At 45.8% G+C, this 14,440-nt stretch overlaps 1 protein-coding gene across 8 annotated transcripts in view; it reads left to right on the forward strand.

The window, feature by feature from the left end:
* Positions 1-8,364: 8,364 nt before the first annotated feature.
* The window catches only part of Mprip (myosin phosphatase Rho interacting protein), a 127,282-nt gene continuing 121,206 nt past the window's right edge, over positions 8,365-14,440 (forward strand). For 5 of the 8 annotated variants that reach the window (XM_090349387.1, XM_090349388.1, XM_090349386.1 and 2 more), the window contains exon 1: positions 8,365-8,834. In XM_090349387.1, the coding sequence (XP_090205513.1) occupies positions 8,712-8,834 (123 nt within the window). In that variant the 5' untranslated portion in view covers positions 8,365-8,711. The remainder of the gene's footprint in view (positions 8,835-14,440) is intronic. The other 3 variants (XM_090349393.1, XM_090349394.1, XM_090349392.1) reach the window with 2 other exon arrangements.

Here is a 14,440-nt window from a genome sequence, read left to right on the forward strand (position 1 = left end):
TTTGTGCATGCCAGGCAAGCACTCTACCACTAGGCCAAACTCTTGGCCCCATTCTATTAGCTTTATAACTTCACACAATTTTTTTTTAATTTTTTTTTTTTTTGCCAGTTCTGGGCTTGGGCTCAGGGCCTGAGCACTGTCCCTGGATTTTCTCAAGGCTAGAGCTCTACCATTTGAGCCACAGCACCACTTCTGGCTTTTTGCTACGTATGTGGTACCGAGGAATCAAACCCGGGTCTTCGTGCTAAGCAAGCACTCTACCACTAGGCCAAACTCCCGGCCCAACTTCACACAATTTTTGTAAACTGTTGGTCAGTCTACAGATCTCTGTTTGTATTATTTATTTATTTGTTTGTTTGTTTATTCAGTTGTGGAGCAACTGAGCTTTTTTACTCAAGGCTAGTACTCAATCCCTTTGAGTCACAGCACCTCTTCTGGCTTTCTGATGGTTAATTAGAGATAAGAGTCTCAAGGATTTTCCTGCCTAGGCTGGCATTGAACTCCAATACTCAGATATCAGCCTCCTGGGTAGATAGGATTATAGGTGTGAGCACCTAACTCAGATCTCTGTTCTTAATGGCCTCTCCTGAATCAAAGAATCATCATTTATTTATCTGATTTTCTAATGGTAGACAATTGGAGTAGTTCCAATTTTCTGCTATTAAGAATAATGAAGCTGGGTGTGGTAGTATATACCTGTGATCCCAGCCCTCAAGAGATTGAGGCCAAAAGGGTCATAAGTTTGAGGCTGGCCTAAGCTACATAGTGAGACCTAATTCAAAAATAAAATAAACCCAACAAAACAAAAATCAAAACCTAAGCAGGAAGCGCCTATTCCAGTACCAAATAAACTTTTGTGTATCTGTATGAACCATTTTACAATCTGTCTTTCTAGAAGTGGAATCACTAAGGGCATATTTCAATTTTTTTTTTTTTTTGGTTGGTCCTGGGGCTTGAACTCAGGGCCTGGGCTCTGTCTCTGAGATTCTTTTTTTCAAGGGTAGCAATCTGACACTTTGAGCCATGGCACTGCTTCCTGTTTTCTGGTGGTTAATTGGAGATAAAAGCTTAATGGACTTTCTTGCCTGAGCTTGTTTTGAATCATGATCCTTGGATCTTAGTCTCCTGAGTAGTTAGGATAACAGGCATGAGCCACGGGACCCTGGCCATATTTCAGTTTTATTTATTTGTTTATTTATTTAGTGGGCCATGGGGCTTGAACTCTGGGCCTAGGTGCTGTCCCTTAGCTCTTCAGCTCAAGGCTACCGTCCTACCCTTGAGCCATAGCCCCACTTCCCATTTTCAAATGATGAATTGGAGATAAATGTCTCAAGGCTTTGTAGTGCCCGGGCTGGCTTTGAACCATGATCCTCAGATCTTAGCCTCCTGAGTAGCTAGGATTATAGGCATAAGCCACCATGCCTGGCCTCAAATTTTAATAGGACTGCTAATCTGTCTATATGGTGGTTTTCTTATATATAGTAGGTGACATTCTGTCCTGACATGTACCTGAAGACTTGTCATTTGGTGCTTTTTGTAGAAAAAGCAGCTTTGAGATACAGCTGAGCTCAGAGGAGCTGGGGAGATCTTTCTTCATACTGGGAACTGAACTCAGAGATTTGTATATACCAGGCAAGTGCTTGACCACTTGAGCCATGTCCCCCAGCCCTTTGGAAGTTTTTTGACTTTACTTCTGGGGCAGGAAATTTCACCTTAAGGCCTTCCATTGAGGTAGGCCAGTAGTTCCCTTGGCTGAAGGCTACACAGAACACCTCTGAATCTTAATGTCATCATTTACTGGTTTTATAACCTTGAAGAAGGTACCAGGTCTCTCTATATCTCCCTCTGTAGTGGGGAGCCAGAGCTTTAAACAACCCCATGGTTTAGGATTATAAAGAAAGTCTTCGTCTTGTAGGTTGTAGCTACGAATGATTCCTGTACAGCAGCAGAGATGATTAGTTGCAATGGAGACCACATTGCCTTAAAACACTAAAATATTTTCTATCTGGCCTTTTATAGAAAAAAAAACAGAAAGATGCCACCCCTTGGCACAGGGGCTATAGACATAATAATACATGCTGATGTTATAGAGCACTTCCTCTGTCTCAGGGATTGTTCTAAACTTGTCCTATCTGTTCATTTGTTTAGTCCTCCCAGTCTAATGGAATGGTTGCTGTTTATGATGGATAAGGTCATATAGGGCAGTGACACCCCCCTCTGTCTAGGATTTACCCCAGGGCAGCCCTCCCGCCTGATGTTTAGCATCATTGTGTGTCATGGGTTATGCTGACTAACCACATGTGGTACAATGCCAGGCTCCTCTCAGGACTGCCAGCTTCTGCTCCCTGCTTCTTGGGACACTCTGGGGACTGCTGAGATGGGCAAAGCAGAGGGGACGCCAGAGGGAAAGTAAAGGATCTAAGGCTTTGAGGAGGGCCCAAAAGCCCAGCCCATGGGTCTCAGTCTTGTCTCCAGATGACCCAATTCTTGCTGCCATGCAACTATGCTTTTCCAAAAGATTCCCTCCCCTCCCCCCCATTAAGACTGGCAAAACCACTTAGCTGTGCCAGGGCAACTCACAGAAGCAGAAGGAACAATAAGGCAGGGGTTCAGCTGGGTGCCAGGGGCTCACGCCTGTAATTCTAGACACTCAGAAGGCTGAGAACTGAGGATCATGGTTCCAAGTAAGTCCTGGCTGACAAATAATCATCTACAGTTAACTAGCAAAAAGCCAGAGGCAGAGGTGTGGCTCCAGTGGTAGAAACACTTACCTTGAATGAAAAAGCTGACTTCCAAACTTTGAGTTTAATCCCCAGTACTGCTGCACACACATACACCCCCCCCCCCACACTACCTTATACATAAATATATAATATATAAAATATTAGATATAAGTGTATATAAATATTCAGAGTAGGGATTATTTAAAGAAAAAGAAAGTATAAGATTTGAGACTTATGATTCCATCTTCTGAATTCATTTCTTCTTTTTTTTATTTTTAGGTTGGTTGTGGGGCTCACTGAATTCATTTCTAAAGCTTACCTAGAGATAAGAAATTCCTGGCAGACTCTCTTCAGGAGTGGAAAGCAGTGTGGCAGTTTCTCAGGGAGAAACTTACCAAACAATCCAGCTATCCCATCTCCCCTCTTGGGTATACTCATTGGAAATAAGCACTGATAGCTACCAAAAGACATACACAAAAATGTTAATAATAGCTTTATTCAAGAGGCCCTACACTAGAGCTGTCCTTGGTGGCCATCCAAAGCTTAGATAGTTAAATCATGAAATCATGACGTGTCTATGCGATGAACTAGGGTCATATGTGCTGCTAGCACAATGTCTGTGTGGGTATATGGGTTTCTCAGATATGCTAGGACGTGAGAAATACCAGACACAGAGAAGATTCTACTTATAAAAGGTTCAAGATCAGGGCCTAGTGGTAGACCTGGGTTCAATCCCTCAGTACCACATACACAGAAAAAGCTGGAAGTGGTGCTGAGGCTCAAGTGGTAGAGTTCTAGCCTTGAGAAAGTTACAGGACAGTGCCCAGGCCCTGAGTTCAAATTCCAGGACCGACAGAGGGGAAAAAAACAGTTCAAGATCAGGCAAGACTAATCTATGATGATGGAGATCAAAATGGTGGCTATCAGTGCAGGTATGTGTGTGTGTGCATGCATGTGTATGTGTGTGCTAAATCAGATGCAAGGAAGTCTTCCCGTTGTGACAATCAGAAATGTAGATGGAGGCTTTGCTGCAGTCTTTGACAGCTGCCGGAGATGCCTTTTCTTGCTTGATCATTTGCTTATTTGGAGATGTACATTACACATTGAGATATACACAATGCACTCTACTAATCTTTACTGTATAGCCTAACAATACTGATTTCTACATCTCAGTGGTCAAATATTTGCCTGGCATATACAAAGGCCTGCACTTGATCCCTAGTATGGTCAAATAAATGAATAAATAAGTAAATAACAGTATTGGACCTGGTGCAAAGTACTATTCTAGACTCCTGGAAAAATAACCCAAGGCCTCACCCAAGATCTAGGCTTGTCCATGTGGATTTTTTTTTTTATTTTTGCCAGTACTGGGGCTTGTACTTAGGGCCTGAGCACTGTCCTTGGGCTTTCTCAAGGCTAGAGCTCTATCACTTGAGCCACAGCACCACTTCTGGCTTTTTTCTATGTATTTGGTACTGAGGAATTGAACCCTGGTCTTTGTGCATGGTAGGCAAGCACTCTACCACTACGCCAAACTCCTGGTCACTCCATGTGGATTTTTGTACTCTGATAGAGGAGGCAATTCAATACAAGATGGAATCATGATTATTATTATTATTGTAGCAGAGCTTGAACTCAGGGTCTTGCATTCCTGCTCAGCTTTCTTGCTTATGGCTGATGCTTCACCACTTGACCCATGCCCCCAGTTCAGCATTTCATTGATTAATTGGAGATGGAGTCTCACAGATTGTTCTACCTAGGCTGGATTCAAACTGCAATTCTCAGATCTCAAGTAATTAGGATTGCAGGCATGAGTCATTGGTGCTTGGCTTAGAATCATATATATATATATATATCACATATACGTGTATATATAATATATTGTTGCTTTTTTTCTTTTTTTTTTGTTAGTCATAAGGTTGAACTCAGGGTCTGGGCACTGTCCCTGAGCTTTTTTTTTTTTTTTTTTTGTAGGTTATGAGGCTTGAACTCTGGGCCTGCCCCTGAGCTCTTCAGCTCAAGGCTACCACCCTACCCCTTGAGCCACAGCACCACTTCTGGTTTTCTAGCAGTTAATTGGAGATAGGGGTCTCATGGACTTTCATTCCTGGGCTGTGTTTGAACAACGATCCTCAGATCTCAGCCTCCTGAGTAACTAGGATTATAGGCAGGAGGCACTGGCACCCAGTGAAGCATTGTTTTATCCATTCACTGGTTGTTGGGTATTTATTGGATACCTACTCTGGGCCCAGGACAGACCTGGGCAGAGATAATGTAATAGTAACCAAGACTCAGACCTGTCCTCAGGATACTCATTAACTAATGAAGTTCCAGGAATGTACCACTCTTCAGTGTTGTCCAAATTAATTCCAAATTAATCCAGCCCATGCTGACCCTATTCTACTTTGGACCCACCTTTTCTATGCTCTGGTTTCCTGATGGATTCTGTTTCTAGTCTTCTGCTTCCCATTCATTCTCCTGATCACTAGCTCTAATCTAAATACTTGACCAAAAGAATCCAAAGTTAGGTTTTGTGGGCCTCAGTGGCAGAGCACTTATTTCATATGTATGAGCCTGGGATTCCATCCTCAGTACTAAAAACAAAACGAGGACACAGCACAGCTGGGTATATCTTGCCCAGGCAGCTCTGGTGGCAGCCTTGAAGCTTCACTTACAATGCGTCCAAAACCACGTCAAAGGGAAGTTCATGTGTTCTGAGCTTCATCAGTATCTTCTGTCAAAGGTAAGCACACTTTCTAACATACCTGTCTCTGCCAACAGGCTGTACCTGCACTATCCCTTCATCCAACATCCTGTGTTGCTTTATGCCTGGCCTCCATGCCTTTTGAGAGTCAGACCCGTGCTAGCATATGGAGCACTTGGAATGGTAACTAGCTAGTACCGTTCATCAACAGGCCCCAAGAATCTCCCCTGATGACTTTCCCACTGGCTAGGTCTTAGTTAGCTGCCCTTTGGATCCAGTCAGTGCCTTCTTTGGGAGCTTCCCATGAGGATACCTATGAGAAAAAAGGGTCTTCAAGCCTGTGTTCCAAAGCTCCTCAAATGGAAGGTATCTGTTTACTTCCTGATTTCATGTGTCCCCAGCCTCTTGTGTATGGGCTTGGGCTTGTATTGAGCAGGCAGTTTCTCTTAGATGCCTGAATCATATTTTTCTTTTTCTTTTTTTTTTTTTGCCAGTCCTGGGCTTGAGCTCAGGGCCTGAGCACTGTCCTTGGACTTTCTCAAGGCTAGAGCCTCAGCACCACTTCCGGCTTTTTTCTATGTATGTGGTACCGAGGAATTGAACCCGGGTCTTCATGCATGCTAGGCAAGCACTTTAACCACTAGGCCAAACCCTGGCCCCTGAATCATATTTTTCTTTACACACCCAACTGTGTCCCCAACTCCTATCCAAGTCAGGCCTTGGATATACTGATGGGAGCAGAACATAAAAATGTGGTTTTTTTTGTTTTGTTTTGTTTTTGCTGGTCCTGGGCTTGAACTCAGGGCTGAGCACTGTCCTTGGACTTTCTCAAGGCTAGTGCTCTACCAGTAGAGTCACAGCACTACTTCTGGCTTTTTCTACATATGTGGTACTGAGGAATTGAACCCTGGTCTTTGTGCAAGCTAGGGAAGCACTACTACTAGGCCAAATTCCTGGCCCATATAAGCATTTTCTTAGTGAAGTGGCCTTTGCTTTGGTTCCAAGGCATGAGCAGGACTTAAACATTTTTATTTTAAAACAAGTTGTTCATGTACATCATATCAAATCCAAAAGAACAAAGGGGCTTACAATGAAAATTTAAAGTAGGTCACTTCCCAACTGCTCAGTTCCCTTCTCCAGGGGCCACCATTGGTATTACTTTCAGACATTCTGTGCAGGTAAGAATTGACAGCCTCCTTTACTATCCTCTTGTTTTATTTTGAAACAAGGAAAAAGAAAAAGAAATTTAAAAGGAAGTGTCAAAAATAGTTCAATTAACACTATTTCCCCCAGATTCACCAAGTAATGTTTTGCCACATTTTGTGAAAAAAATTTTTACAAGCACTGCATTTCTTAAGGCTTATAATTGCATCAAATCATGTGGGTTTTGTATGATTATGTGGGTTTTGTACAGGTGGCCACTGGAGACACCAGTCAAGGTAAAAGATGCCCAAGACCAGAGAGTTGAGGGGTTGGGCTAGCTTTTCTTACTCAGGCTGCAGGACTTTGATCTGATTTTTTCCCATTCCCTTTACAAGAGAAGCATTTTTGGGGGAGGGGTGGGAGGGTTGATTGTGGGGCTTGAACTCTGGGCCAGGGTGCTGTCCCTGAGCTCTTCAGCTCAAGACTAGTGCTATAGTGTCACTTCAGGTTAATTGGTTAATTGGAGATAAAAGTCTCTCATGGACCCTTGTGCCTGGGCTGGCTTTGAACCGTGCTCTTCAGATCTCAGGTTCCTGAGTAGCTAGAATTATAGGCACCCAGCAGAAGCATTAAAAAAAAAAGTAGAAATCCATTTCCCAGATGATCAGTGGAAAAGTACACCACTCTGGAAGCATCCTTACTTATCTCTTGAAGCCTTCCCTTCCTATCTCCTAAGCAACAGCTGCTGTCACCACAGGCTCCAATGTCACCTCTGCTGTGAAAGCTGAGTTAGCTCACTGTCTGTTTTCAAACTCAACAGAATCACCACCACAGCCAGCAGGTTGAGCTTGGAATCCAAGGTCCTGGGTGATCTAGTCCTGACCAAATCCACTTACCCTCTTTCTCAACCTCTTCCTACAGCCACCATGAACTTCTCACTACCTGCTTGAGTTCACAAGCCACTCTAATTCTAAGGTGCCCTCTCTGACCAGGAGTCTGGGCGATGGAGGTCTGGAGTGACAGCTAGGTCCCTTCCAGGCCGAGTGACCTTGCACAAATTACTTCTTGTGTGTGAGCCTTGATTTCCTCAAGCACATAATGAAGGTAAGAATGCCTAGCTCAGGACCTGGCAGCGAGTCAGCATTCACTAATGTCCCATCATAGAGCCGACAGCCCTTCAAGGCTGCTGACATCTTCTCTTAGTCATCTCTGGACACACTACCTCTTATTGCCCAACTTCTCTGTGCTTCGCTTTCCTCCTACATACCACGGGGATGGCTGGTGGAAAGGCTGTGGAATTTTTAATAAGCACTTGGAAAGCTACCTCGCTAGTGAGCATTAAACTGTGGATTACGACGATCAGGGCTGACACACAGTAGGTATGAAACGACTCTGTTCCATCGGGTGCGCAGGCTGGGCACCGGAGAGAAGGCCACACTGGAAGCAAGGGGCTTGCGGAGAGTCCCCCGCCCGAGGTCCGCTCCGCCCTTCCGTCCCCGCCCGGTCCAGCAGCCAGCTAGCTGTCAGGGCCCTGGGCCTCGGCGCCAGTCCACCAAACCTGAACGTCCCATTCCGGCGCCCCCACCTTCCCCCGCCGGCACAAGTTACCTTGCGCTCGGTTGCGTTTGGCCCCACCTCCTGCCGCCCATTGGTCCAGGGATTTCTTTGTTAGAGGTAGATCGCAGCTTCCATTGGCTGGGGGAGCTGCCGGTTACCAGTGTAGCCCCGCCCCACCCCGCCCCGCGCCGCCCCGCCCCGAATGCGCGCGGCGTCCCGCTCCCATTTGCAGCGGCCGCGGGCGCCCTGGGAAGCAGCGGCGACGGTTGCACGACCAGTGGTGGGCCGGCGGCCGCGGCGGAGGCAGCGGGCCGAGGCCGCGTCCATGGGCCCGCGGAGGCAGGGGGGCGGCGGCGGCGGCGGCGGCGGTGCGGGCGAGCGAGGGGTGGCGCGCGCGCTGTGAGGCCGCGGCAAGCAGGCGGCTCCCGGCGAACCCGCGGAGAGGCCGGGCCGGGCCGGGCCGGGCCTGAGGCGGCCGGTTGGAGATGCGGCGGCGGCCGCGCTGAGCCCCGAGGCTCCGGGAGCGCGCCGGGCCGGGCCGCGCCGTCGCCGCCACCGCCACGGCCGCCGCCGCCGCGCCAACCATGTCGGCGGCCAAGGAGAATCCGTGCAGGAAATTTCAGGCCAATATCTTTAACAAGAGCAAGTGTCAGAACTGCTTCAAGCCGCGCGAGTCTCATCTGCTCAACGACGAGGACCTGACGCAGGTGAGCGGCGGCGGGAGGGCGGCCGGCCTGCGGGGGCCGCGGAGCCCGGAGCCCTCCGGGGCCTGCGGGGCGGGCCCTGGGGCGCCACCGGGAAAAATGGGAAAAAAAAAAGAAAAAATGGAGCAGGGAAAATGCGTGTGTGCTGGGGGAGGATGGGGCTGCAGATGGGGGCGGGAAGAGTACTGATAGAGCCGGGACAAAGGGAAAATCCTCAAGTATGCCGAAAAATAACATCCTTTCTCATTCTCATGGCTCTGTCGTGTGATTCATGTTTTTTGGGTGACTCAAAAAAAAAAAAAAGGGCCTGGTTTCTCTTGGTAAGAACAAAACGCTGGGGATTGTTTGCCACTTGGCAGGACCCCCCCCCCCCCAACCCGGACTCTTGTCTTGGAACTGGACTCGCACTGATCCACCAGAGAGTAGCTTGGGATTGGCTTGACTGGAATGGGAAGTGGGCTTCCATCTTGTGGACACCAGCTCACTCCCCTCCTTCTAAGTCATTGTCATCACGGGAGAGGGGGTGGGAGGGAGGGCTGGGTAGAGGGTGGAAGGGTCTTCAAGTTTGGGGAGGAGGATCTTGCTGTTGAACTTAAGCCTGGAGTCTGCCCTCCTCCCCACCCTGTTCTCCCAGGTCTCTGGTCCTGTAGCCCAGGAGTTCAAGAGACCTGTGGATCCTGGAGAGAGTTGGTCCATTCCTTTTTGGCTTCATCTGTCAATTGAGAGGACTTTGGAATAGGTAGTAGCCCCTCAACTTGCATCCTAGTCACAGACATCGGGAATAGAATGCTGGCTGGGCTCCACTGTGAAGTGATTTAGGAGATGGGGGTACTGTGGGAGTAACAAGGCCCCCCCAAGGTTTGGTCACTGTCTTCTTTGGTCCTTGGGAGCCCCTGCTCTGGCTGCTCTCCACACTCCTGGTGTAGAGGAATCTGTATGCTCTATTTGCCCCTCTCCCCTAGGCTCTGTCCTCTCCTGAGCTGCTCTCTGTGATCTGCACAAGGCTAGGGGAGCTCCCTTTACATTCCAGTCCACGGTGACCTAGTTGTAGCCACTCCTTTTAGAAAAGAACCCCTTAGACACAAAACATTGCTTTGAAGTGTTCCTGCCCGGCTGTTTTTAATGCCATTTTGAGTGCAAACAATGTTTGACTGTTTACAGGGCAGACCAGAGTAGGATGGTAGGGCAGAGGTTATGACCTAGGACATGATGCCTTTCTCTGAGATGTGTTTTCCAACAGCCAGGAAATGAACAAGAAGCTTAATCAAACTCTCAAAGTCATAGGTGATGGGGACACCAAAGGGCCTTAGGAACAGGCTGGGATGTACTAGGCATACTGGTGAGCAGTAGAGTTCAATTTTCAAGGAAGAAAGATGTGGTTTTCTTCTTTCATATGAATGTTTTGTTCTGGGAAGCAGATTCTAGGGTGACTTGCCTGTGACTTTCGGTAGTTATGACCTTGAACAAGTCACTTTACCTCTGTGTGTTTTAATTTATCTGCAAATTAGTAAATGTAATCCCCGGCTCACTTCCACAGAGCTGTTGGGAAAAGCAAGGGATAATATTTCATCAAACTTTTTTCCTCATACAGTTTAGCAAATCACCTACAAAACAAACTGTGATTTTAAAAGTTTCTGAGGTTGGCAAGAGCTGTTTTGAGAGAGACTTGTGAGTTTCCTGGTTATTCTAAGTAGCTGCCAGAATTGGCAAAATCAGGCATATAAGCCACCTAAGGTCTGTTTTCTGATTCTTAAGCTTAGATAAACTAGAGTAGAATTTGTATGTTTGAGCCAAAACTATTAGCATTATAAATTGTTGACTATTAATTGAATTCCAGGGGGAGAGGCAAATTTTAAGTACTGTACTGTCACACTGTATTTAAAGTTGAGTTGTGGATTTTGAAACAGGCCTAAGACCTCTCCCGGGCACAACTGGAATGGTCATTTCTGAAATAATGAGTGGGGTTATTTGTATGAGGGGAGATTAGCCCAGCCTTCTACCTCCCAGGATCGTTCAGGAAGAAACTGCTCTTGAAAGGAGAGGAGAGAGACTGACTCTTGCCAACAGCCTTCACTGCTGCTCTCTGTATCCGGCCCCCCCCCCCCCCCAAGCCTCTTGCTCTCATCCTTCTGGCTCCATTAGAAAGTGTCAGCCAATCCGTTCCCATCAGTCTCCCCCCAAACCCTTGCTTCCTGCTGCCCCTCCTGCCCTGAGCTTATTTTAGACTGTCCAAGCTGGAAGATACATCATCGATCATCAAGGCCACCCCCTCTTTAATAGGCGAGGACACTGAGCCCGGGGAGGCGGAGACAGCTTTTGCTCTTGGGATGTCATCTTCCCAGGAGCGGACATTCCTCAGAGGGCTCTGATTTGAACTCTATTTCCTCAGCTGTGGGTTTTGTTTGTTTGCTTTTCCCTTAAAGAGAGGTACAGTACAGAAACCTCTTCTAGGGCCTGTATTGTGGCATCAGACCTGGAAAGAACTTGGAGATCAGCTAATCCAACCACTTCCTTTTACCACTGAGAAGACTGAAACCCAGAGAAGGGAAGCAGCTTGGCTAATGAAAGGGCATAGCCAAGATTCTTTTCCTTGACGCTATTCAATGTCTACAGTGGCTGTCCTGTGAGCACATCAAAACAGGGAGGTCAGGGGTGGTTGTGTTGCAGAAGATGCTGATTTGGAATTCCTTGCCTTTTCTCTTGGGAATTCAGAGTGATCTGGGATACATAATGATAATGTGTCATTCTTGTCATCCTCTCTTGCAGTCCTGAGCCTCTGTTTCCAGTGTATTTCTCTGTGTTAGACTAAGATAAATAAATCTAAATGTTATTTACCTGAGCTGTGCTTCTGTATTTGCTCTGGTTTGTTTTTCCCTATGAAACAGCATGACTGAGATCTTGTTTCACTCGTTTCATGGTGTTACACATAAGAATAGGGGCTTAGGAGCGTGACCTAGTGGTAGAGTGCTTGCCTAGCATGTACAAAGCCCTGGGTTCGATTCCTTAGTACCACATATACAGCAAAAGCTAGAAGTGGTGCTGTGGCTCAAGTAGAGCACTAGCTTTGAGAAAGCCCAAGGATAGTGCATAAGCCCTGAATTGAAGCCCCAGGACTGGCAAAAACAAAACAAAGAATATATCTATCAGATATAGACAGATATGTGACATTTTGCATATACCATTAGGGATATTCCCTTACCAATGGGCATGAAGGCTACTGATCAATTTTGCTGTTACAAATAGTGACTGCTTCAGTGAACAGCTTTATAATGCTTTTTGGTTGTGTGGTGTGTGCGTGCATGAATGCAAGTATTTCTTTGAGGCAGATACCTAAAAATAGAGTAACTGGGTTGACATCAAGCCCATTACATTTTTTTTTAAACAGATACCACCAAATCGCTTTCCAAAAAAAGGCTCTGTCAAAACATTTCCAGGACTGGATATTATCAAATGATTTTTTTTTTTCAGTGCCAGTATTAGGGTCTGAAAGTTGTCCCTTAGCTTTTTTTTTTTTTTTTTTTTTTTTTTTGCACATGGCTGGCATTCTAACACTTGAGCCACAGCTCCATTTGAGGCTTTTTGGTGTTTAGAGAGGAGTCTCATGGATTTTCTTCCTGTACTGGCTTTGAACCATTATTCTCAGATCTTAGGCTCCTGAATAGTAGCTGGGATTACAGGCTCATGCCTGATTTAATTTTCAGTAATTTCTAGCAAGATTAGCCTCTCCATAATTATGAAATATTTTTTATTTTATGAATTACATATTTGTATTTGTCCATTTTTTTCTGTAGAGTTATTCCCTTGCCCTCATTGATTTGCAAGAGTTTTCTTTATATGCTTTTTTTTTTTTTTTTTTTTTTTTGCCAGTCCTGGGCTTCGGCTCAGGGCCTGAGCATTTTCCTTGGGTTTTCTGAAGGCTAGAGCTCTACCACTTGAGCCACAGCACCACTTCTGGCTTTTTTTTCTATGTATGTGGTACAGAGGAATTAAACCTGGGTCTTTGTGCATGCTAGGCAAGCACTCTACCACTCGGCCAAACTCCTGGCCCTATATATGCTTTTCTATGTATGCTTTGGGGTCAGGAACCCATACGCTTCCTATAAAATGAAAGGTAGTATTTTAAGCCTTCTAGACCATATGGTCTCTGAGGGGACTGTGCAACTTTGTTGTCATGGTGCAAAATAGCTGAAGACAATACATAAATAATGAGTATGGATGTATCCCAATAAAACTTATGTCGATTGTGAGGCTTGAACTTAGGGTCTGGGTGCTGTCTGTGAGCCTCTTTGTGTCCAAGGATAGACCTCTACCTCTTGAACCACAGTGTCGCTTCCTAGTTTTTGAGTGTGTTAATTGGAGATGAATCTCATCGGGCCTTTTCAGTCCAGGCTGCTTTTGAACTGCAGTCCTCAGATCTTTATTTCCTGAGTAACTAGGATTACAGACATGTGCCACTGGCACCCAACCCCAATAAAAATTCATAAAGCAAAGTTGTGAGGATTGGTCCCATGAACTATAGTTTGTTATGAAATGGGATTGGGACTGATCTCTTGTGAGCTCTCATTCCTAATTTGATTGTGCCAGATGATACCCTGCTATCATTACTGCTGGGGTCAGAAGGGAGAACTTGTCTCTGTAAAGCATTTTTTGAGAATTCCCTTCTTCAGGGCACAGGAGCAATGAGGAAATATCATCCCATCCTTTTTAGTAGGTTTGTAACTTATTTGTGGGTTGGTACATTGTTTTACAGGTAATGTATCAAAAATCCCAAACACATAAAATTCCTTAGCCATGGATACTAGGGATGTGAAAGAATACTCAGTGTATTAGTTATCAGGGAAATGCAAATCAAAACCACAGTGAGATGCAACTTCATTTTCTTTTTCTTTTTCTTTTTTTTTTTTTTTTTGCCAGTCCTGGGCTTGAGCTCAGGGCCTGAGCACTGTCCTTGGACTTTCTCAAGGCTAGAGCTTTACCACTTGAGCCTCAGCACCACTTCTGGCTTTTTTTCTATATGTGGTACCGAGGAATCGAACCCGGGTCTTCATGCATGCTAGGCAAGCACTTTAACCACTAGGCCAAACTCCTGGCGCAACTTCATTTTCTTATGGATGACTAAAATTCGAAACAAGCCAGGCGCTGGTGGCTCACACCTATAATCCTAGTTACTCAGGAGGCTGAGATCTGTAGATCACAGATCAGGTCCAGCCTGGGCACAAAAGTCTGTGAGACTCTCCGGTTAACCACCAGAAAACTGGAAGTAACGCTATGGCTCAAGGAGTAGAGAGCTAACCTTGAGCTGAAGAACTCAGGGACAGCATCCAGGCCTAGAGTTCAAGCCCCACGACTGATAAAAGATAATCAAAACAACAGAATTTAACAAGTGAAGATGTTAGGAAATCAGAGCCCTTATGCCTTGTTGGTGGGATTAAGATAGTGTAGTTGCTGTAGAATGCATTGCATTTAGATAGTTCTTCAAGAAGATAAATGAGCACAGTAATTCTGTATCAGCCAACAGTTCCACTGTGAGGGGTATGCCCCTCAAAATTTTATGTAAACCACTTGTGTGTGAATGTTCACAACAACTCTCTTTACTGTAGCCCCAAAGT

The sequence above is a fragment of the Megascapheus bottae genome, chromosome 17, assembly GCF_031878675.1.
Source record: "Megascapheus bottae isolate mThoBot1 chromosome 17, mThoBot2.hap1, whole genome shotgun sequence".
In the NCBI taxonomy this organism is placed as follows: Eukaryota; Metazoa; Chordata; class Mammalia; order Rodentia; family Geomyidae; genus Megascapheus; species Megascapheus bottae.